The sequence below is a fragment of the Corvus brachyrhynchos genome, unplaced genomic scaffold (genome assembly GCF_000691975.1).
Source record: "Corvus brachyrhynchos isolate BGI_N302 unplaced genomic scaffold, ASM69197v1 scaffold223, whole genome shotgun sequence".
NCBI classification, from domain to species: domain Eukaryota; kingdom Metazoa; phylum Chordata; class Aves; order Passeriformes; family Corvidae; genus Corvus; species Corvus brachyrhynchos.
In genome coordinates this window covers 1,994,136-2,017,616 of record NW_008237174.1, presented here as the reverse complement: position 1 = coordinate 2,017,616, position 23,481 = coordinate 1,994,136, and the positions used below count along the sequence as shown (strand labels likewise).

General features: G+C 41.1%; 1 protein-coding gene across 1 annotated transcript in view; it reads left to right on the top strand.

Annotated features, from left to right (window-relative positions):
• The first annotated feature begins 8,264 nt into the window (after window positions 1-8,264).
• Window positions 8,265-23,481, top strand: part of ARHGEF4 (Rho guanine nucleotide exchange factor 4) — a 213,718-nt gene continuing 198,501 nt past the window's right edge. The window contains exons 1-2 of the mRNA XM_017728791.1: window positions 8,265-8,687; window positions 22,799-22,834. Of these exons, the coding sequence (XP_017584280.1) occupies window positions 8,472-8,687; window positions 22,799-22,834 (252 nt within the window). The 5' untranslated portion in view covers window positions 8,265-8,471. The remainder of the gene's footprint in view (window positions 8,688-22,798; window positions 22,835-23,481) is intronic.

Sequence of the window (23,481 nt, the reverse complement as noted above, 5' to 3'; positions counted from 1 at the left end):
CCGTCCGCCCGCCCCTCACGGCACCTGTGCCCGCCCGCCCCTCACGGCACCTGTGCCCGATGGCCCATCACGGCACGCGCCCGGCAGGACGCTGCTCACGCTGCCTCACCCCACGAAGTCCATGAAGCCCCCAAATCCCAAGACACGGGATGCGCTAGGTGGGAGAGGAGGTTGGTGTTCCTGGAGTATGGGGCTGGGAAGGAGCCTGAGGGTGCCGACCTTCCGCTCCCACCAGGCTCTCAAGAGCGACTGGGGTTGAAGCTGCAGCTGAGAGGGCCATCTCCCACCTCCCTCCGCACTGTGAGGAGGCAGCTCCCTGCTCATTGTGGGGAGAGGACTCGGCTCTTCCATTGCTGGAGAACAGGAAGGCTCTGCAGAGGGATCTGGACGGGTTGGATTGATGGGCTGAGGTCAACAGCATGAGGTATGAGATGGCCAGGTGCCACACATTGGCTACAACAGCCCTCTGCAGCACTACAGGCTGGGGACAGAGTGGCTGGAAAGTGGCCCAGAGGAAAAGGCTCTGGGGGTGCTGGTCAACAGTGGCCGAACGTGAGCCCAAGCATGCACAGGTGGCCAAGAAGGCCAGTGGCACCTGGCCTGTGTCAGCAAAGGTGTGGCCAGCAGGACCAGGGCAGTGATGAAGCCACACCTCATGTGCTATGTCCAGTTCTGGGCCCCTCAATTCAGGAAGGACATTGAGATGTTGGAGTAAGTCCAGAGAGGGGAATGGAGCTGGGGAAGGGGCTGGAGCACAAGTCCTGTGAGGGGCAGCTGAGGGAGCTGAGGTTTTTAGCCTGGAGTAAAGGAGGCTCAGGGTGGACCTTAGGGCTCTACAACTCCCTGACCAGGTTGTAGGCAGATGGGGGTCAGGCCCTGCTCCCAGGGAACAAGGGACAGGATGAGAGGAAATGGCCTTAAGCTGTGCTGGAGGTTCAGGTTGAACATTAGGAAGAAATCCTTCACAGAAAGGGTGATTATGGACATTGTAATGGACTTCCCAGAGAGGTTGTGGAGTCACTGTTCCTGAAGGTGTTTAAGGAAAGACTGGATGTGGCACTCAGTGTCATGGTTGAGTCGAGAAGGTGGCATTAGGCCATAGGTTGGACTCAATGATCTCAGAGGTCTTTTCCAACTTAATTAATTCTGTGATTCCCAGGACATCATCAGGGAGTGAGTTCACCCCACGGCCCCTCTGTAAGGCTGCGCAGGGACCCCTCAGGAGGGCGGTGGGGGATGGCTCTGTAATGCCCCATGAGGGCACAGTGCTGGGCTGGGGTGAGGCTCTCAGGTGCCAGCAGCATCTGTGAGAGTATGTGTTTCTCGGAGATCCTGGGGATCTGCCAGCAAACTTCAGGGCCCTGCTCAGGCTGGGACACAAGGGCTGTGTGGGGTAGCTCAGGGTGGGAGAGGCTGGGAGACCTGAGGCAAAAGGACATGAGTCTCTCAGGCAGAGCCCCAGCAGCATGTGTGAAAACATGCTCACTTTCCCCCTCTCTCCTGGCATGCACAGCAATGATTTCAAAACTATCTCAAACAGTGAAAAAACCATGTATTTACTGCCACTCCTCCACACCAAATCCCAGGGCACTTGTAATGAGTTCAGAGTGAGGATGAATGCTTGAGCAGGTGGCCAGAGGTCTCCCAAAGAAGAGTAATGCTTGCCCAGGGTGTTTACATACTGCTATGAACTAGAACAGTCTCTCTCATGCCAAACCACAAGCTGCTGGTTGAAACCTGAGCTGAACTTCCTTGATGATCAGAGGAGCCTGGCTAACTTTCAGCACAGGCAGTTTTCATTTTCACACCTCTCCAAACTTGCTGGGACAAGAACCAAATGTATAAGCACACAATGAACTCCTATTCCTGGGACATTGCTGACCCAATCTCAAGCAGCATGTGTCAGAATATGCTAAAAAAAAGGTTGTTTTCTCTCAAAAGTTTTCCCAATTTGGCTTTTTGAGGCTTATGTGGTTTCTGCTGTTCACATAAACTACAGTTTTGGCCATCTGCATTTAGGCAAACCATGGTTAACTCACAGAGGCTTTCATCTGAGAAAGTCTTGCATGTTTCATGGGACCCAGTTTCTTCCTTTAATGTAAGGCAAATGTTGCTTCAATGCGCACAAAGGCTGCAGATTCCCCAGAACACTGTGTGGAGATCTGCTCATCCTGGCTTTTCACCCGCTGGTGTTGGTGGTGTATGTGCACACATGCTGGCTACCAGATTAACTCCAGAGCTCCTCAGTGGATTTTGCACAGCCTGAGCTAAGTCTGGATCTTTACTGCTCTGGGCACACACTAGTTAGCCAGCACCATTTTGGGCGCTTTTACAGCTCACACCTTCAGTTCCATGAGGACAGATGTCTGCTCTTTATATCCCAGTGGAGGTTTTAATGGATGGCCATCCAGCAGTGACTAACTCATGGAAGAAATAGCTCTAAATACTTCTGTGCATTTGTGAATAATTATAAAGTGCTACAAAACTCAGAATAGTGTGCTGGCTAGTAGTCCAGCCAGATGGAAACAGTCTATCAAATACCACAAGAAGCCCAGTTACCTAGAGTGCATGTCTTCCCTGTGCAGATTCGGGAGGCTTTTCTGCCTTCTTAGGTGCTGAATAAATGTAAGCACTGCTGCAGGATTGCCAGCAGGTTCAAAATAATCACAAATATCATGTGTCCTCAGCTTTTTTGGGGGGCTTTCTCAGACAGTTGAAGAATTCTGCTTAGGGCTCCCCTGTAGCTCCTTTTAGGATTTCTGGTAGCCAAAATGCATTTTTTACTCAAAACTCCAGTGCCTTTAGCCCTACAATTAGCAACAAATCAAAACTGTGATCTTTTAGCAAAAGGCAGTGAGAAAGGCAGGAAAGACAACAGCTTTCCAGCAGGTTAGGGGCATCCTGTTTCCTTAAGGCATGTAAAGGTTTGGTAATGAAAGGGGAGAGGGGATGCAGGCAAGACTGGAGGATGAGAGGTCCTGGAATTTCAAGAGAGCCGTGAGGTAGCTGCAGAAATACTGGAAAGTGTATGGAGGAGCAGTGCTGCTCATGATAAAACTAGTATCTCTAAACAAGGGAGATACTGTCTTAATGCTTCCCTCTGCATAGACAAGCAACTTTTGAGGAGCCAGGGCTCTCATTTTAAACAGATTTCTCACCATCATAACTGTGGTAGAAACATACAATATTCTGAAATACAGATTCAAGAAACTCCTTTGTGGCGGTGGGAGGGGAACCATTACCCCTCTGGTTCTGAAACTTGGCTTGTGGTTACTGGGCACCTGACACTCATCACTGTGAGCAGGAAAGGACAATGCTCTGGCAGTTAATAAAGAAGTGAAGTCCTCATCAGGAAGAGACAGGTTTACATTCTGTTTCATGTCCTAAGCTCTCTCCTACTGGAAAGATTTATTCCAGTCTCTCCCCTGTATCTAAACAAGAACAATGAAAAAAATTCTTCCAGTTTAAAAAAAGTGCAATCAAATAGAAAAATCTCCATTGTGCTGATGACAGAATAACTTGGCAGTGAGAGGTGGTATGATTTAGAGTTATTTTTTGGAAATATTCTAGACACCATTTATATTAGTACCAGCTTAAAAGTGTCTGATTCCTACTGTTGTGGCTAGAGCTAAGTCTGATAAAGGGGATAATCAGTCATGATAGGACTGAAATGGGCTATACCCTATTTGAAGGTTTTATTTATATAGATACTGGACAGTTTGTAGGAGTTTAAAATGCTGTTTATTGCCGTTTCAGTGGGCCATTCGACTGAGCATTAGTAGAACCTGTGACCATCAATTACTCACCTAAAACCTGCCTATATCAGCTACATACCTGTGGTGAGTAGTGTAAATATATATAGATTATACATATAAACTCAAATCGTACTCTATATGCAATTAGATATTTATCATAAACCAGTCTGAACTGGAACTTTACTTGGATACATAACCATGAGATATCTGTTTCAGCTATACAAACCTGCTGGGGGAACACCAGAGCCGAGCAGTCAGTTGGGTAAAGTCGAGGTTAACTGCATTCCCGGGGCTCTAAGATTTAATTAAGTAAGATTTCTGGGGCCTGTGAAGGTAGAAGTGTAATGTCAATGCTGTACTCCCTTTCCCACTTCAAAAATATACTATTGTAGAATCTGGCAACCAAAGCATAAAGTTTAAACAATTCACTCATTGTGTGATGACTACTTAATCTAGATGATCAGGTAAACTGACATCTCAATAATGTTACCCATTTGTTCTTCATAACTGAAACAGCTTCTCAACTGCTTTACGTCATGTTCCCTTGTGTCTGAAAAATCTGTTACCTTACATTTCAATTCCTTGGCTTTTAGCAGCTTGCCCTTCTAAACTCCCATTCGTCTGAAATTTCTTGGCTTCTTCTCTACAGCCTCCAGTTATTAACATGGGACTGTGACCATTTCAATGTCAAACATGTTTGATTTCTAAAATACCTCAGACTGTAGCTACTGAATGTTACAGTAATACTGAAGGTTATTAACAGGCCAGGGATAAATAAGGATGGCTATGAAAACACTGGCTTGAAGATTTTAAAAGTTGCTTTCTGAGCTCCATTTGCAAAAAGTCTCCTTACAATACTCTTAGAAACAAATGGGACAATGAGGTAGAGGTGAGGATAATAGAAATAAAACCTGTGGGGTGCTTTGGGGTTTTGTTATGTTTTTTTTTTTTTCGTTTGTTTGTTCAGGTTTTTGTTGTCCTTTCCCTTTTACCCTATGTCCTATTACCCCCAGTGTATTCCCAATCCGTTTTTTCATCCATGGTTTCCCTCACAAAACCATGCTTTTGCCAATTGTTTCCCCAAAAATCCCTTTCCAATGCCGAGTGGGGGATGAAAAGGGGGAGGGAAGAAGTTAAACCCTCTCCTGCCTCAGTTTCCCCACAAAGCATGCTCAGAGAGTCCTGTCTCCCTTCTGTCAGCCCTAAGATGTTCCACAGAATCTGACTGGACATTTATAGACTCAGGAGGGCGGCTTGTTTTGTTTTGAAACTGTTCTTGTTATGTTTATCCAGTTGTTTTCATTCTCCTTTTATTAAAATAAAACGGGTGAGGTGTTGGGGTCCCTCCCCTGCCGTGTAGCCCTGGGAGAGTGGCCCTGAGGGCACAGACACGGGGTTTCCCTGCCCCTGCTCAGCCTCGTTCCCATTGGTTGGTTTGTGTTCCCTGCGCGGGCAGAAGGACCCTTGGTCCCGTGACTGGAACAGTTCCTGGGCAGAGCCCCGGCCATGCGGCTGGAGAAATAAACATCTCTGAAACAGCTATCAAGAATCTGTCTGTCCATATGTATTTCCTTTCCACGGGACTCCTGGTTTGATATATGCGTGTTGCAGGATCCCCACTGCAACAGGGGGGTTTGTTAGTTTTTTTGAGGGGGCAGAATTGGTTGTTTTAAAATCTTGGGATGGGGAAGTATAGTCCTATCTAGAACTCTTGTAAGCAGCTGTTCTTCAGGCTGAACAGAACTGAGTAGGGAACATGGTATTGGCTGCCAAGAGCTTACATGCACTCCTCTGGAGTGTAATATGCTCCTGCTATGAGTAATTTTTAATTTAAAATAGCAAAACAAAAAACTGGACCCATTTTTCTATACTACACTTTGTACTAATGAAGCTGGGGGAGCTGCTCAGGAATTGTATCTGGCAAGAAAAGCTGTTTCCAAGTGTGAATCAAGTCCAACACAAAACAAAAATTTGACTTGTAATTACAGTCTGTGAAAGGAAAACTACTTATCACAGTATGGTTCTAAAATTAATTCTTCACAATTGCAAAAATTTCTCATCAAGTTATAAAAAAGTTACTATTTAGAATACTTGTTTTATCTTAAGATTTTGAAGCCATTTGAGATATTGAACATTATGAAAACAAGCAAACCCAGTATCTGGACACTGCATGCAAACTGCTTTTTAACTCACCTTAAGGATTCCAGATCAGGGACCCTTAAGGCTTGGTCCAAGTCTACATGATTTATTTTCCTAAAATTGCTGAGATCTGCTGTCATGGCTTCTGCTTGGGGTAGAAATGCTGGGAATGAAGGTGAATGCTGACTATGTGAAGGATGTAGCAAGTGGATCTTATTTTAACTATTGTTTCATTTGCACTCCGAGGGCTGGAAAATAGCTTAGACAGACTCGTCTTTGTTGATTCATATCTCATTATTCAATTCATAAATGGCAAGGATTAGAGAAGAAATACTAGGGTTGAAAACATCTCATGTAGAAACTTCTTAGTGGTCAGAATCAAAGAATTGGGAGACAACAGAAAGACAAAAATAATGTGCCTGTGCCAGTAGGTGGCAATGTCATGTCCTTCTGGGAACAGACTAAGAGAAAATACCTTAGTAGTATATGCAGTTTTCATCTGCCTCCACCCTTGTAATTTTCTCAGCTGACAGTGTTCTACAAGTTTATAAGATGGCTCAGTCACCTGCTTCTCAACATTTTTTTGGTTTGACTTCTCCTTTCCTATCACCTTCTATGTCAAGTGTTCTTTAACTGTGTTTAAAATTGGCAGCAACAGTGAGCAGGCTTTTGGCGTGGCCACAATTGCTTTCAAACAATGGTGGTAGTACCCTTCTCACCCCTAGGGACAGGAGAGCAGGTGAGAGTTGTGGAATTTTCCTCCCCATGCTTGGGGGTGAGGAGTGCTGGCTTGTCCCTGTGGGGGGAAGGTTGCCACACAAGGACTCTGCCTGCTGACATTTGGGTCCGTGAGTGGTACCCTAATCACCTGCAGGTGGGAAAATGTAGGGACTGCTGCTGAGGATTACTCAAAAGTTGTGTTATGTCAGGGTAAGCACTGTGTGGGAATTGCAGGCTCATGTTGTTGACAGCAGAGGGATATGGTGAGGAGGAGTGAGCACTGGGATGTTATCCAACTCCTTTGCAGTTGCTAAAGCCAGCTTGCCTTCAACATCTGTACTCAGGATTGCCTGCAGGAAGAGAAATGGTGTTCCACTTTATTCTAGCAAACTATCTCAGGAAGGTTTGGCTCTCCAACTCGTTGTATTTTCTCCTTAAATTTGTGTGAACATGAAAAGAGAGGGAAATAGTGGCAGCTGTACCCACCAGAGGAACCAGGTGAGCCAGAAACCTTGCAAAATATATCAGACAAAAGAAATGTGTGTGGTTTCTGCATTTCATTTGCTGTTTCTTGGGGACAGGCTGTATATGGGTGCATAGCAATTTTGTTTTTACCTTTTGTTTTCTAAAATGCCCATTCTAATAGTAAAATGTATGGCTCAGGAAGCCCTATTTAAGTCACTGAGATTAGGTCAAGGTGGTGTTTAATATGATTAAAGATTGTAAAATTGGATGGTAAGCATTTACTGAATAACTGCCATGAGATGCTTGAAGGTGATCCAAGATGATGGAGTCTTTGAGTGTTAGATCCTCTGTAAGTTAAAAAGGGCAATATTTCAAGATACTGGAACTCTTGATTAATTCTTCAGTGAACCATGGAAATGTCTTCCTTTACTTGAATATCCTCTCTGTGGTGGGGGAAATAATTTGCAGAAAGTGTAAGTTTCTGCATGACACTGCCAGTAAAGTTAATCCTATTCATTAAAAGAAAGCCTTTTAGTTGTTGATGCTGTTGAATTTTTATAATTGAAACAATTAAACCTAAATCTTTGGGTCTTTTCTGTCACTAAGAGTAGGCTAAAGGTCTTTGAAATTTTTCTTAATGTACAAGTTTGAGCTGTCACAAGGAACAGATGAGCTGCTTAATGTTTAACTAAAATTTACTTAGTTAATCTCTTGCATATTTTCTTCATGTTTTGGCCTATGGAAGGGCTGTTCATTGTTTCAGAATGTCTTGGCTCCAGTCCATCTGCAAGACCTCATTTTTCTTTTGAAATTTGTAGTCTTCACAAGCTTGGCATCTGTGATATCACAAACAATGAATTACTGTAGCTGGAAGTCTCTGGAATTAAAAAACCCTCCTCTGTAAGAACATAATTTTTTTTTACAAAATTGGGATTTGTTCTGAGGAAACACAGTTGACATAAAAAAGAGTTTTCAAAGATAACAGATTTTTCATCTTTTTTTCCCCCCTTCAAATGAACTGAAGTCCTGATGCCGAGGACTTGCTCTTTAAATAAATGGGATCTTTCTCTCCTCTCTTGGCAACAGCAGGAGTATTCTTGTGCTGTATGACAAGGCTAGCTGGTGCTATATTTGTCTTGTAGCTGTACACGCATTTGTAAGAGGTTGTTTAATAAGACAGAGGCAGAAAGCCAATACAGTTTAAAGAAAGTTTATTCTACTACAGCCTGAACTTTCTGGGTTGGCTTAAAGACAACGCTGCATAGTTCTGGAGGATCAGGGAATATCATTACTGATATGAAATTAAAACTTTCCTGAGTTGTCTCTGGAACGATCAGGGCTTTGTGGAGAAGGAGGGGGGCGTGGGGGTGTGACACGACGGACGTTTTTAAAATGGAGTTTAATAGATGTTTGGGTGCATCAGCAGTAGAGGATAAAGGAAGACAAGAGGGTGGGGAAGAAGATATTGATAATGCTGGGAGTAGTGTTGTCCCTGAAGAGCTGGATTTGGTACAAACGTACCTTACCTGTTTGTCTGAACAATATATGAAACTGAAATTCACTCTGACAGCGTACCTGACATGCTGGCTGTTGTTGAAACTCTGCAAGGTAAGAAATTATAGTGCAAGTCTATGATACTTTTAGTTAACTTCCTATGTGCTTAAAATACAAATTAATCAAAATATCTGCTGAAGCATTTGAGAATTCATTACTATGTATGATGCAGTTTCCTTCATGGTTTATTAGTAGCAGGAGCTTTGTAAATACTGACATTGTACCAAGAAACAGGTGATCCAACAAGGGAAAGCATGTAGGGGCTGATAATGGGGTGCTATACAAAGCAATGCATTAGTAATTGCTAGCCAGTTTATCTCTGTATACTATTACATAATTGCAAAGGTTTCAAGATTATTTTAGATTAATTTCTAGGTGCAATTTCTTGTCATGTTCTTCACTGGTTTGCATTCATCTCTTGTGTTGGATGAACACTGGAATGTATTTTAACTCTGAAAATCTGAACCTTATAAAAGTAAAGAATTGGTTGGGAGTTTGGAACATTTTTGTCAAATATAATGGAGTTTTTGAGGTTGTGGTGGGACTTACTTTAAATTTGATCTGGCCGCATCTAATAAAAATACTTCTGCCTAATGTGTTACTGGATAGGGAAGCAACAAGGCAATGGACCAGGTACAAATGCTATAGTTCATTCCATTTCATTCCCTGCAGAAAGCTACTGTAATGTTCAGATCCAAGCACAGAAACATTGAATTCTACAGAAGCAATACGATTTAAGGTTTTAGGTTTATGCAGAGAAGCACTGAGACATTTGAGCTTCAAATGCTGCTGGTTACAATGGTGTAACGAGGCTGTATGAGTAAATTTAGAATGTGCAATAGGTCCTTGTTTCTCCATTTCTGCATTCAAATCTTACTGTCATAGGCATTTAGTTGATGGGCAGATCACCATATAGACCAAAAACAAATGTCAAGGCAATATTTGCTGGCTGTTTTTTCTTCAGAAGAATGTGACAGAGGAGATCCATGATGATGGTGGGGTGGAGACCACAGGAGTGGGACCAGGTGGTGTCTCAGCAGCAGCAAGCACTCTCTTCCATGTGCGTGGCAGCTTTGGGGCAGCAGCTACATTGGGTTTTTTGAAAGCATAGCTACGCAAAAATATAACATAAAAATGTAAACTGAACACTACTAATAGTTTTATGTGTTGGGTTGCTAGATAACTTTGTTTCCATGCATATTGCATATTTGTAATGTCTTTGCTCTTGTCTGGACGTAGCATTTGTCCTGTGGTGCCAATTGCTTGCATTAGGGGGCAGATAGAGACCCTGTCATGTAACTTTTTCTCATTTTTTTTCTGCAGGAATCTTTTGTAAGGCTGACTGTAAAGGGGTAGGAATCCACACAGCTTGAGGGGTGGAGTAAACAGCCCTAGGTCAGATGCCAAAGCCAACTTGTGAGGCAGGGTCCTGGTCAGCAAGCACTTCCTGATGGTTTTGAGGAGTGCTGATCCAGGGTGGGGATGGTTGCACTGTATCTGGTTGCTGATTGGTTTGATTGGTTCTCTTGTAGTTTGATCTATTTGCAGCCATTGAATTTGTAGGTTTTAAGAGCCATACTTTTATTACAGAATGAGGCAGAACCTCATTTGTGGCTACAAATCTAGTAGTTGATCTGGGTGTGTGCAACAACTTCAGTCCCTGGGACTCACTGCCTGGGCATAGATTTTTTTGTAGATTAATTGCGAAGTGTGCACAAAATGTTGAGTGGTCTGCACACAATGGTCTTGCACAATGTGGATGAGATATCCTGTAGGATAAATGGTTGTTCCATTTAATTGTGACTAGTTTCTTAGATGACCGGAAGAAATTTAAAAATACGTAAGTTAGAAGAGATGTTTCTGTCTGTGATTTTATGTGCTTGCATATAGTGTTACATTTGCACAGTACATACAAGTTTTTCAAGTTAGAAAGGAACAATTCTTGCTACAATAAAGTAGAGTGAGAAGAGGTAATGTAGCTTCTGTTAAAATCACAGATTTCTTCAGAAAGCTTTCTGGGAGCCTTACAATGCCCCAGCTAAGCCAAGAGGATAACTAAACCTCTATTAATGCTTCTTTCTTGCTGAGCTTTCTTAAACACCGTTCAGATTTGAGACCCCACTTTCTTATTTCCTGACTCTCTGCCATGACTTAAACCTCTTCCAAGTCCTAATCCATTCAAAAAGTGCTAATTTTTTCTCCTTCCCCCTGACAAGAACAAAAGCCGCACAGTGTTGCTTTTTCTCAGGTTCTGCAACTTGGCAAGTGGGAGGGAAGGGAAGGCCAGCAGTACTGAAATGGTGCTGTTGTGTTACAGAGGCATCCTTTGTAACAGCTTGTGTACATCCTCTATACATCCAAATGTTTCCAGTTCTTGGCTACAGACAGGGCCCCGGGTGCTCACGGCTTGGAAAATGTCAGGGACTGCCTATAATTCCTTATCAATGCTCCCCCAGAAAGAGCTACATGTCATTTGTGTAAGGGGTGTGGAATGAGCTCTGTAGCTCACCCTTCTGTAAACTAACACAAACAGAATGAGGAGAGACTGTGTTTAGCAGGTGAGAAACCAATCTGAGTGTACTCTCATGCAGTTTGACACAAATTTTAGTTACAAAATAATCAAATTCTGCCCATTTGTAATGGGAACATATGCAATAAACCTGTCAGAGTTCAAGAAGCATCTTTGTAGACTGCCATCTGGGACATTTCCCACTCACGTTTCCCTGAGGGAGGCTTCCATTTTCAGGGGTCACCATGACTTGTGGGGATGAGGGAAGAGACTTCAAATCTTTCTTTAATTCAGATTTAACATAAATTTAGTTGAACTGATTCTCTGTTTCAATAGTTTACAATACTTCAGTAATATTCTGTGCCTCTGAATATCAAAAGCAGCTGACTAATGCATGTGATTTCCCTGTCATTATGCTTATACTTTAAGCATTTTCTGTCAGCTCACCTGTTTTTTTTTTTTTTACCAGTCTAAAGTCTATAAAAAAGGCAAAATAATGGTGAGACAGGTCTGTAATTCAATTTCTTGTCTATAAAAAAGGCAAAATAATGGTGAGACAGGTCTTTAATTCAATTTCTTGTCTGTATTTTTGAGTACTGGGTTCTACGGAGCTTCAAACTGCTTTTGCTATCAACTTCTGTGTGCCATGTAAACCTATGAGAATGGATCCCAAGTGAAAGATTAAATCACTGTCCTATGGTTTAGGGCACAGGGGCTTGATTCTTAGCTATTCAATTGATGTATCAGTCTGTGTTCATAATCTTGCTGTCCTTGGCTCAGCTCATTGCCTGTAAAGGGGAAAGGAAATTTGTTTTATTTACTTTCTCAATTTTTTAAATTTTTACTTCTGATTATAAACGTTGTAGGGTTGGACTATCTGCCTGTAAACATTTGGAAATGGTAAGGGCAGCCTGTGCAACAGTACGGGATGAATCCCTTCCTAGGGAAAAGAGAAGCTGGGTTTTCCTATACTATGAATGAACTTTCTAGCCATTAGCCTGTGATCACAGGGAAGTGTAGGGGCATTACCTGCCTTCTTTTGCCACCCTTTTGAGGAAAAAAAGGGTGCAAAGAGGCAATTTTTAGCCCTTTCTTAGCTGCTGACTTCTAAAAGATCTTCAGTGAAAGTGTGGCCACTTTTGGAGGTGACACTTGTGTTTTCCATACCAACAGGCTGGAAGCTCTAAGACATAGGTGGTTTCTTCAGGAGAGGGTTTTCTCTGGATTCCAAAGGACAGCCTCTAAGAAAATGGTCTAGTGAAGGGGGAGAAGACTATCAGATATATCTTCTTGTAACAATTTTAGAGTGGTTAGATGCAATTGTTGCCTGCCAAACATGCTGCTACTCTGGTTTTAACACTCTCCACATACTCTGCTGAGAACATTTAACTACCGTAAGTTTTAAGCATGAGAACATTTGGTCTGGAAAACCAAATTTGAGGTTCCCATGTCTTTTTGAGTTCTTTTTCAACATGACTTATTATGGTCACAGAAAGATTTTGACAGAGGAAGGAGCTGGACCTTGATATACAGAATGTAGGACATGGGTTTAACCAGTGGACAGTCCCTCCTGGTAGGTCACACTTGGACCAAAAATTCTGTGAGGGGAGCTGGCTGACTCCCTTCACAGCTATTTTCCAGCGACCTTAAGCATTTGTTGGAAATTACAAGGGTTTGACTTTTGTTTGGTTTTTGTTTGTTTGTTTGTTTGTTTTTAGTTTTTTGTTTGGTTGAGTTTGGCTTTTTTGTGTGGTTTTTTGGTTGTTGTTTTTGTTTTGAGTTTTGTTGGTGTGTTTGTTTGTTATTTGATATGCTTACATGGCCTTGCTGCATCTCTTAACTCCTTCCTAATAACTTTTGAACATTCTGGCCTATCTCAGCAAAATTTGAGTGAGGTAGAAGTTAACAGAATTTACAGAAGTAGGTAGTGAGGGAGTGAAAGCAGACTTAGCTAATGCTCCTCCTGACGGAAAGGCTCCTGCATAAAACAGTTCCTTATTAAACATCAGAAATTTTTTAAAATGATTCCATTTCCACACTGGACAACTGCAGAGCTGTAGGAAAGAGGACTGACAGGTCAGCTGCTTGCAGAAATACATGTTTTCTCAGTAAAGTGTTTTTATTTAGCTATTAATGGAACTCCACTGAAGCCTACTGTTTGTCTTCAGTCCTCAGAGTAAAAGCCAAGAAGTGGCTTTAAGAAGTAAACTTGAGACAGCTAAAGAGGGATGTTTTGCAGAAAGCTTTAAACATTCCCTTCCCCCTCCCTTTGGAGGACTGACATTTTAAGCTTTCAGCCAGAATACTCAATCTCCTTTCACTCATTTGGTCAAAACTTCCAATATTTTATTCAGGGTCAGGCTGAGGGTGAAGAGTCTGATTAGATACACTAAACTCCTAAAACATCATAAGCTGTTCTATGGGGCTTGTTTTGTTAGGGATAATAGTTCTGAATCTGTTTTCCTTTAATTTATGCTCCAATTTTCTGGATTCCTTTGGGCCAGAAATATTTAAACAGTCTTTTTTATATTGGAATGGTACTTGCAAGGCTGGGTAGAGCTAAGTGCTGTAGAGAGACAGGGCAATGAAAATGGAAAACAACAGAGGGAAGCTTGGAATGTATTGAACCTGACAATGAGCTTGGTTCAGATTGGTTTCTCATTCTGGGCAGAGATTCAGTTCTTTATGGGCAGTGTAAACCATTCATCAAGTGCTGGGGACTTTGACTTCGACTTCCTCATTTCCCCATTGCAAAAAGCCAGGAATTGAAAATTTTCCAGTATCTTTAGTATTCATCAAGCCATCTCCTGGATCCAGCTCTGACCTACAAGCAATGTGTTCAGAGTGCAGGCTGTGAAAGACTGATGTGCAGAACAATTCTGAAACATTCTTTATAAACCTGGGGAACGATTGTTGGAAAATCCAGCCACATCCCTTTTTTACTACCTCATTCTCTTAAAATTTTCACACCTTCATTTGCATGGGAGAATGTGTTCAATAGCTACTTTTCAGTGGAACTGTCTTTCTCAGCTATCACAGTTCTCAAAAACCACTATCAATCAAAGCTGTATTATTTTCTTTATGCTGTTAATTTAAGCCCAGTTCCTGTAACAAACCTGCAGGCTTCTGCAGCACTGCAGCTCATGAATCAGGGCAGAACTTTCTTGCTGAATTGTGACTTGATGATTAGCGTAAAAAAGTTTGACTGGAATCCTGCCTGACTAATGGAGTACACAGGGTGGATTAAGAACCTGTAAGCAGATGATTGAGAATAAATCACTTCTTGTGCACAGGGGAATATTTGATGCTCTTCCTATAAAGTTTCTCATTATTACAGAGATCTAAGAAGGCGCTGCATGTTTTTTCTCCTCCTGATGTTTTGTGTTGGAAGAAAAGCAGAACTGGTTGGAAAGAAATAAAACTTCTCACTTGATGCTTCAAATGTGGGGCTCCGAATGTGATTATTTACAAATCTGGATGAAAATTGGCAAATAAGGAAGAATTTGTGCTGTTAAAAGCCTTTAATAAGATGTTGCCAGATAGCAAAGTGTATAAATACCCACAAGAATGCTTGAACAGGGCAGTTTTAAAAGTTAGCTAGATCACTCTACCATTCAGGAGCAAGGAGTGAAATACAATTTCCATTTCTAAATAATAACTAATATATTCTTTTTACATGCTTGAGTTTGATTTTTTTGGAAACTTGCATTTGCACTGAGAAAGAATGTGTCTAAATGTAAAAAGGCTATTCTTTGTAGAGCCATCAACCTTCAATCATACTAAACCCAATTTCTGTAAAGATGTTGTAGAATAATACAGATAATTAAAAACAAACAAAAAGCAAGCAACTTTTATCCCTTTGCTTTGAATTTTAATAGATATATTGCATTTTTGCCTTAGTCAACGGCAGGTTTTGTTCTCTAGCTTTGTTTTGCTCTTAGCTATGTTTTTGGATTAAATCAGTGACTTTATTGGTAGACTACAGGAAATAGTAGCATTTTGATTATGGTCATTGTAAGTGGACTGTCATTTAGATTCTAGCAAAAGAAAATGACAGGATGAACCTTGGGAGCTCACCTTTTCTATCTTAATGCAATAAATGAGACTGTAGTGTTGGGGTTTAGAGAACTTCCAGGTAATAGAGGAATCCAGACAGAATTATTTACCATAGTACAGCTGCAAGCCCTGAGCACAGACCGAAGTTCACAGGCAAATATTCGAGCAATGTCCATCCAGGTGTACCACTCCAAAATCTCTGATCCACTCTCTGCCAGCAGGTTCTGCTTCTGCCAGAGGAGCAGTGCCACGGTGATGTGCAGCTGCCATGCTGAAACACAGGGTTTAATGTCCAGATGTGTTAAGATAAGCTGGAGTCAGCACTGCTGTTTTCTTTAGCCATTCCAGCCGACTTTCTGTGTTAATATAAGTGAGGCCCACTAAGGCAGACAAGGTCAGTATAACATCCACTTATATGGTACAGGTGATGTGAATCTATCCCCTGGACAGCATCTGGAAAAGCTGGCTGGTAAGATGTGTTACAAAGTTATTTACTAAAACCTCATCTACTGATTATCAACATAATCTGGTGGCTTGTATGAGACAGGGAATTAACAGGACAAAAGATACAGATTTTTATAGCTCCTTCTGTATTTTCTACCTTTTCCTGGTAATTATATATGGTATCATTCCCTAGAAAGCAGTATGAATGCCCTATATTAAATTATATGGGAAAGAATGTCATAGTCCTTTTTCTACTTTGTGTGTTCCTTCAGAGCTGAATTGGGGGAGAAAACCTAGTATTTGGAAAACATTTTGTGAATGTTTCTGTGCTGCCAAAGCAGACAGATAGCTTTCATGCTCAGACACAAAGTTATGGGGTGGGGCAGGCAGAAGGGATTAATGCTGTTTCCATATGAATAAGTAGGGATTTTTTTGGTATTATTTGCTATAATCCTATTAGCCAATGGACAAGCCTAGTACAGTTTGGTAGCCAGTCTCTCCCTGCTGAAAGAGAGACCGGGCCCTTAAGGTGTGGTGAGAAGCGCGTGGGTGATAAACTAGAATGTGGAAAAAATATTAATGTCAATGCTCAGGAGACAGTAACTTTCGTAATGTTGCCAGTTAAAGTTTTCAAATTGACATTTTTTCCCTTGAAGTCCCAGCTCCTGGAGGCATGTGACTGTTTAAGGGTCTGATTTAAAAAAAAAAAAAAAAAAAAAGTTTTCACGTTCTGTAACTTCAGAGGAAAACTGAAATACCAATTTACAGCGGGAAGTTCTTAAACAATGAGTCTTTCATCCCTGGACTTGTCAATCATCTTTCAAGTATTTTAGACCTTGGATCAGCTTGTAAAAGATGCTGATTATAATAGCTGCTGGATTGACTTTTTGCTTTGCTTAGTCCAAATAAAAATTCTAAATGCACGAGTGTAGCAGTATTCATCAGAAAAGCGCAGGCTTTCATTTCACTTCCCACATAAATACCCAGCCGAGATACCCAGCAGAGAGAGAGTGCAAGGGGACTGACATCAGCAAAATGCAGTGGAAAGAGAGGAAAACCTCTTAAAAAGAAAAGAAAAGAGAGAGAGACAGAAAGGGTGAAAAAAAAAATTGCATTTTAGCTGCTAGAAACAAGCGAAGGCTTCCAGAGCAAATATGCACACAAGACATCCTGGGAGCGGTAGTGGTCATAAATGGTGGAAGGTTTCCCACTGTCCAGCAGACCAGTGTTTGCCACTCTCCTAAGACAACAACTGCATGTTGAATTGTGACGGTGACAACATAGGGTGGTACTAATTTTAAAAAAAGTGATCTCAGTGTGATCCCACGGAATTTCCAATCTTACTGAAACCAGGGCTCTGCGTATATCTTTGTTTCCATGGATGTGCACTCTTTTTCATCCTGTTTGCTTCCAACTATCTCTCAGTCCTAAGAGAATGGAACCTTTGGCTCCATGGTCCTGTGTTCAGAAGTCCTGTGCAGAGCAGTGTTTATTTTGTGTTGGGGACAACTAATATGGGTCCCCAGGGGCGCAGCAGCCTGGCTGGAGCTGGTGTTTGTCCAAACCCTGATCTCTGGAAACACAGACTGCGGATTGATGTCCATCGCACAACACTGTCTTCCCACATGTGCTCAAACCAACTGTACAATTCCAGTTCAGTAGAGTTCATCTTTTCCAGACTGAGAAATGTGAACAGTCCTGTGTGAGCACACTGAATATTTGGGTTCACTCCTGTTCCTGCTTCAAGCTTCCAACAGGGCCTGGATAAACTGCTTAATCTCTGAATCAGTTCTTCACCTTAAGGGAAAATTTGCTTATTCCCATCAGGAAGTACGCATGTGCCTTGCATAGCAAGTCTCTGATTTGGGCAGCAGCCTGTAGCTATCACTGCATTACAAAGAGCAGGTGGAAGGGGAAATGGCCTAGTCATTAGCAGGAGAGAGGAAGTTAAATTTGAATGACAACTGCAGTTTGTGAGTTAAAAAACCATGCAAAATTAATTGAGCATTTAAGTTTTCAGATTAGATTTATTTTAGAATTGTGTAATAAAGAAATTGTAGGACATTGCTGAGACGCTTATGCAACTATTTTTGGCTTTTAAGTGCCTTTTTTGGTGGTGCTCATGCCTAATTGCTTGTTTATTAGTCCATTTCTTCCACCCACACACACACTTGGAGCAACACAACTCATAGCAAGTTGCATAAGTCAAGGAGTAGATGTGTCTGAAAACCTAATTTCTCTCTCACTTGGCCCAGTAAATTTTCACTTCCATGGAAGTGCCATGTTTCAGGGCACAGTCCCACAAGCAATGCAGAAACAGGTGGGAATATTGGTCAGCTGGAACTTCCTTACACCATCATTGCCCCAACAGCATGGGACTATACCCCATTCTCATTAGCTGCCAGAAAGTCTTTCCAAGAAAGCCAAACCTACCTAGACAAGGTCAGGACCTGTGTTGTAAAATACACAGCAGCTGTGAAAAGATTCAGGGACTGTTCTGTTAAATTGTCAGAGAGAAGTCATTTTTCCAGTAGATCAAAGGATCATGTAAATAACCTCAGGGTTATTTACATGTTGTGTTTGATCCTGCTGTCACTTTGCTCTTCCCCTGAGCAGCACTAGGAGTAAATTATCATCAGATGAAAAAGACAAGGTTAGAGACAGGAACTACTTTTATTTGCCAGTTCTTCAGGTTAAGTACAAAACTCAAGAAGTGGCTATGCAATGGCTTATAGAGATAGAAGTGTGCAGAATCAAAAATGTATTCCTCAGAAATCTGGTAACTTCATTTGTTTTCAATATGTGATCCTTGATGATGCAAAATTATTTAGAAGACATTAGTAGTGGTTTTTCCTTTGTTTGTTTTATTTTCAGAACATCAAAGTGAGGTTTCTGAAGCTGTTTTTTTTTTAATGGTTTACTACTGCCACTACAAAAATGGTAATTCTTTATAAAAAATCGGGAGTTACATAAAAAGAAGCAAGCTGACAGAATAGGCTAAAAATGAGCATGGAGAAAAGTAGGTAGTATTGAAAGCTATTTTAGAACAAATGTCAGGAAACTTCATTGTTCAGGAATAAACTAATTTTGCTTTAAATTAAAATCTATTTATTTGAACAGGTATAGCTTCAAGAGTTGCCTATAATTACAGATGGTTCAGTCTCCCTTCTCATTTTTATGAACCCCTTTGCAATTTATCTTAAAGCTCCCCAGATCTGCAATGCCTGTTCTAAGAGAGAGGTTTTAAGTGAGCGTGTTAAAAAAGAGAGGCTGAAACTGAGGGTAAGGACCTCCCTGAGAAGAACATGCACTTCTCCAGAGGAACAGTGGGGCACTTGCTTCCGGGAAGATTCAAAGCTGCCATAACCTTGGTTTACTGCAGGGTGGTGTACATCTATATGTTTATATCTATATCTCAGGCTAATAAATAAGGGCACATAATGGAATCTGTGACCCTAAGGTCAGATTTACTACCACTGACAGGACCATGATCCATTTTCCAAGTTCTTCTATTATATTATTTTCTATCTTTCTTTAAAAATAGAAAGCAACTTTTCATTTGACCTTGGAAAATCTTAAAGAATGTTATCATATTATCAATTACTTAAGTAAGCTTTTTGGGATGGAGGGGTTTTAGTCCTGTGAGTGAAGGATTATGCACAGCCTACAGTGTTACTATAGCTGAGGATCTTCATCCTCATCTTAAAGATCATAGTTTCTGTGAAACCAATGAGGTGCGAAAGGTCCATACAGAAAAAGAAAACTGGGACAATGTGTATAAGGAATGGGGTTTGAGATCACTGTGTAGAATACAACATCAACTTTTGTTTTATAAGGCATCAGTACTGGAGATGGGCAAAATGTCTTATGGCAGAACCTTCAACTTGAAAGTTTTATTTTATTTTTTCCTTTCCAATGCAAAGTTCAAGCCAAGTTCGCTAAAGTTTGTGAACCCTTCAGCAGCAGTTGGCTAAGTTACAAACAAGCCTGAAATTGTATGTGGTTTGGGCGCAAATTGGAATGGGTCTGATCCCAAGCCACTTGAAACAGCACTTCTGGCCACATGTAGCTCTGTATTTCAGCCTTCTTTTCAACCCAGACCTAGACTTGCCTAGAGGGAAGCTGTGGCTGAAAGTCCTGTGAATGGTGCCCACTGTACTTTTCACTGGTTTTTCACAGAAATGGTGAGCATTGTGTACTTGCCAGGCTTGGGTTCCAGTTCAGCTAGAGGGTCATTATAGACATCCCTATGTGTAAACTTCAGAGTTGAAGGGGCAACATGTGCATCTCACCCAGTTTTCCCCAGGGAGTTTTCTTCAGAACAGACTCACTGCTGGAGCTACTCCCAGTGAAAGCCAAAATAATTCCAAAGGGTGCCCATTGGCTCTCTTCATTTTTCAAAAATTAAACTGTAAAGACTTTTTGACTTGTAGTAGTAGATTCCTTCAGATAAGTCTAAAAGTTTTCCAGTTCTATTCTGTGTAGTGCAAGGTCTGGGGAAAATTTCTTCTGGAAGCCACAAGTTGGTTCCTGCAGGTCTCAGGGATTTCTTTGTGCCAGTAATCACAATATGGATACCTGCCATGATGGTAGGGTCAAACTTTTGGTAATCCAGAATGCGCAAATGCTGGTCCTGTCTGTGTTAAAGACTTGAACGTCTGTGGAGTTGAATAGCTAGATAAGATGTTATTAATAATTATTAATAGAGTAATTAATTGTTATAAATGCTGAGAGGACTTTTACAAAAGCTATTACGGAGTGACTATATTTTGCTGCCAAGTAGTAGTGTATTATTTTGTGACATTGGATATTCTTTCCTTTTTGTTACTCTGAGTTGAACAGCCTTGAAACTCTGGCTAAACAAATCTCCAATGTTTCTGAGTTTGTATGGAATGACTAAGCTTTGGCTGAAAGTTTTCTGACATGGTAATATCTGTTCATGTCTTTTCCTGGCTTCCTTTCTTCTCTGTGAAGGGCAAGCTCATGAATAAGACTTCTGGGAAATATATGCCAGCAACTTGAATATGAAACATGAGGAGTAAGTCTATAGCTCTTATGGCAATGTTTTAAAGAGTTGCCACGTAATCATTTGTTTCAGAGCCAGCTCCTCTTAGACAATTCTTGGGATATACTCTGTATGTAAGATGCTAAACCCTGGGGCCCAAGGGAGGCAGAGTTTCTGGCTTTTCTAGTTAGGAATGGGTAGGTTACTTTCCCTGTCACATGTATGCTGTTGTCACTGGCTGCTCCCTAATATATTGCATCCACTGTCACTTGAGTGGTGGCTAAGAAAACGTGGATGTCCAACCCTTTCTAGAGGCAGGTGCTACTGTTTAGCTATAATTACTCACCTGTGAACATTTTTCAAGTGACACGAGCCTGACAATTATCTTTATATAACAAGCATTCAGAAAAGAGCTGCCTGAATTTTTCATTTTATGGTGTCTATTGTAACTGACAATAATAGAGGCAAACTTTGGATATGGAATAAATTTTTAGAACTAGGATTGCACAGTTTAGAAATCTTTCAGTTTGCTGTTAAACTATCCAAATGCAATCTTGATGTATGCACTTTGAAACTGTTTTGTTCCATAGTCCGCAGTGAAATCTAGGATTCAAAGCAATTTGACATTAAGTGCCATTTTTAGTGTATTTTGATATAGGTCAACTTCTATTACCTCTTTTCACTTCCAAAAATCACTTCTATTGAAACCCAAGCAAACCTAAGATTGTGATTTCGCAGCAGCATAGGTTATATGTGCATATAGGTAGTACAAGGTAGAATTTACCACAACACTGTCTGTGCACCAACCTATGTTCACCTTTGGTTGCTACCACTGTCTGTGCTTCTCTTTCCAGACCTGTCTCAGCTTCCAGCCCTTGAATGCCTACCTCCCCTGCCCACCTGGGTGTTGATTATCTTAAAGAATTTCTTTTTTCCAAGTTCTCCTTTTCAGACACAAATACCTCTATATGGTGTGTGGATTACACACATTCTGGTGGCAGATTCTGGACTTCTACAAGCAAAGTTCTCAGCAGAAATGTTATATTCTACTGGACTTAATTACATCCAAGACAGTGTTAATATATTCTTACAAGATAAACAGATTTTTTTTCCCAGAGAATGACTTGCACCATGTACTGCCAAGCACTTGAAGCTGATCTGCTAAGCAAGAAAGAGTTTAGGACTCATTTATGATCTGACACTGCAGTTTTCTAATGCTCACAAGTTAGGGAGTTACTCCTGACTTATATCACTATGAAGTCAGAGCATGGTTGGCCATTTATATAAAGTTAGCCTCAGAGAGCTTCCAAACGGAACTTTTTCTTTTAAAACATTCTTCTGAATCCCCTTCCAGACTGAGGTTTTCGTGTGGTAGCAACACATAACATGACTATGGTTTTAGAGGGTGTGTGATCTTAAAGAGAAATGGAGAGAATATTAAAGCATACTTTCTAACTGGGGTACTGCTAGGCAGGAATTCTGCTCCCATCTTTTTTTTGCAGCATATGTAGATAGTTTCCTCTCCTCCCTCTTGTACTGAGCTCCTCTCTAAGTAACTGGTTAGGTTAAGTTAGGTTTTCCTTTTCTCTCTCGTTGTTTAACCCACCCTCTCAGAAAGAGTCCTGAATACATAAAAAGCTTTTGCAGTGTGCCCTGAAGCATGTCTGCTGATGAAGCACATACAGTGTAATTATGGACAGCACGATGCAGCATCATGAAGTGTCTTTGTTTACAACTTCTCTATCAAGAGAGTATAATGAACAGATTCACTGAGGAAATGCAAAAGCAGATGCCTTTGGCTGGCTCCTGTTGTTTTCTTTTTGGCAAAGATAGAGGGACGAATCTGCTCTGGGACAACCCCACTGAAGTCAGATGAGTTACACCAGGAAGAAACTGGAACTTTTTTTCTTTTCTTCTATTTCTTTTAATTATTTTTTCCTTTTTTTTTTTTTTTTTACTTATTTCTGTGCAGTCAATGAGAGATAAGCAATAGGAAATCTAAAGCTATCCAAATCCATCACTTTTTTTGTTTTTTTTTTTTTTATTTTTTTTTTTTTTTTTTTTTTTTTTTTTTTGTCTGGTTGTTTGTTTGTTTTAAAGAACAGTTTCCAGGTCTCTTTTCCCTGACTGTCACAATTTCTCTTTCCACAGAAAGCCTATGAGAAAAGACTGGCTGCTTCTAAAAAGGTAGGATATCCTTTTAGTCACTAACAGCTAATTTCCTCAGCTGCATAAGTTCTATATATATCTACCAATGGATGTAATAATAGAATTATCATCTAACTACTTATATTCAAAAAAATACTAAAAAGCTAAAATCTTCATTACTGAATGGGACAGTAAGAACAGATTGTGCTGTGAGAGAGATGGAGTACTAACACACAGCTGTTCTGCTTCAAGTGCATGAGGTGTGCTCAGAGCTGGCCTAGGCCAGCGTATGGTATCACCTTGAAATGTGTACTCATACCTGGCATGTACTGAGGTGTAACACTGGGCAAAGCTTCTGAGTGCAGATGTCTGTGAAAGCACCCTATTTCATATGTCTGTGAAATCATTAGGGAAGAGAAACCTGGGGCAACTCATAATATCATGCATATTTGCAAGTGATAATCTTTAAAACAAGTTTATTAAGGTAAACTGGAATTGCAAAGTGTAATAACAAAAGTTAGCAATACTGCTGCTGCTGCTTTCTGCTTGCTCGTGCAGTGACCATATTTCTGGGTTTTTTTCTTCTACTGAGGGCCTGAATGGTGCCTCTCATATAAAACCTACCATTTACAATTTGCCTTTTGCTGAGGCCCCCTTTGTGTTCACACAAGGCAGCTGGCAGGAGT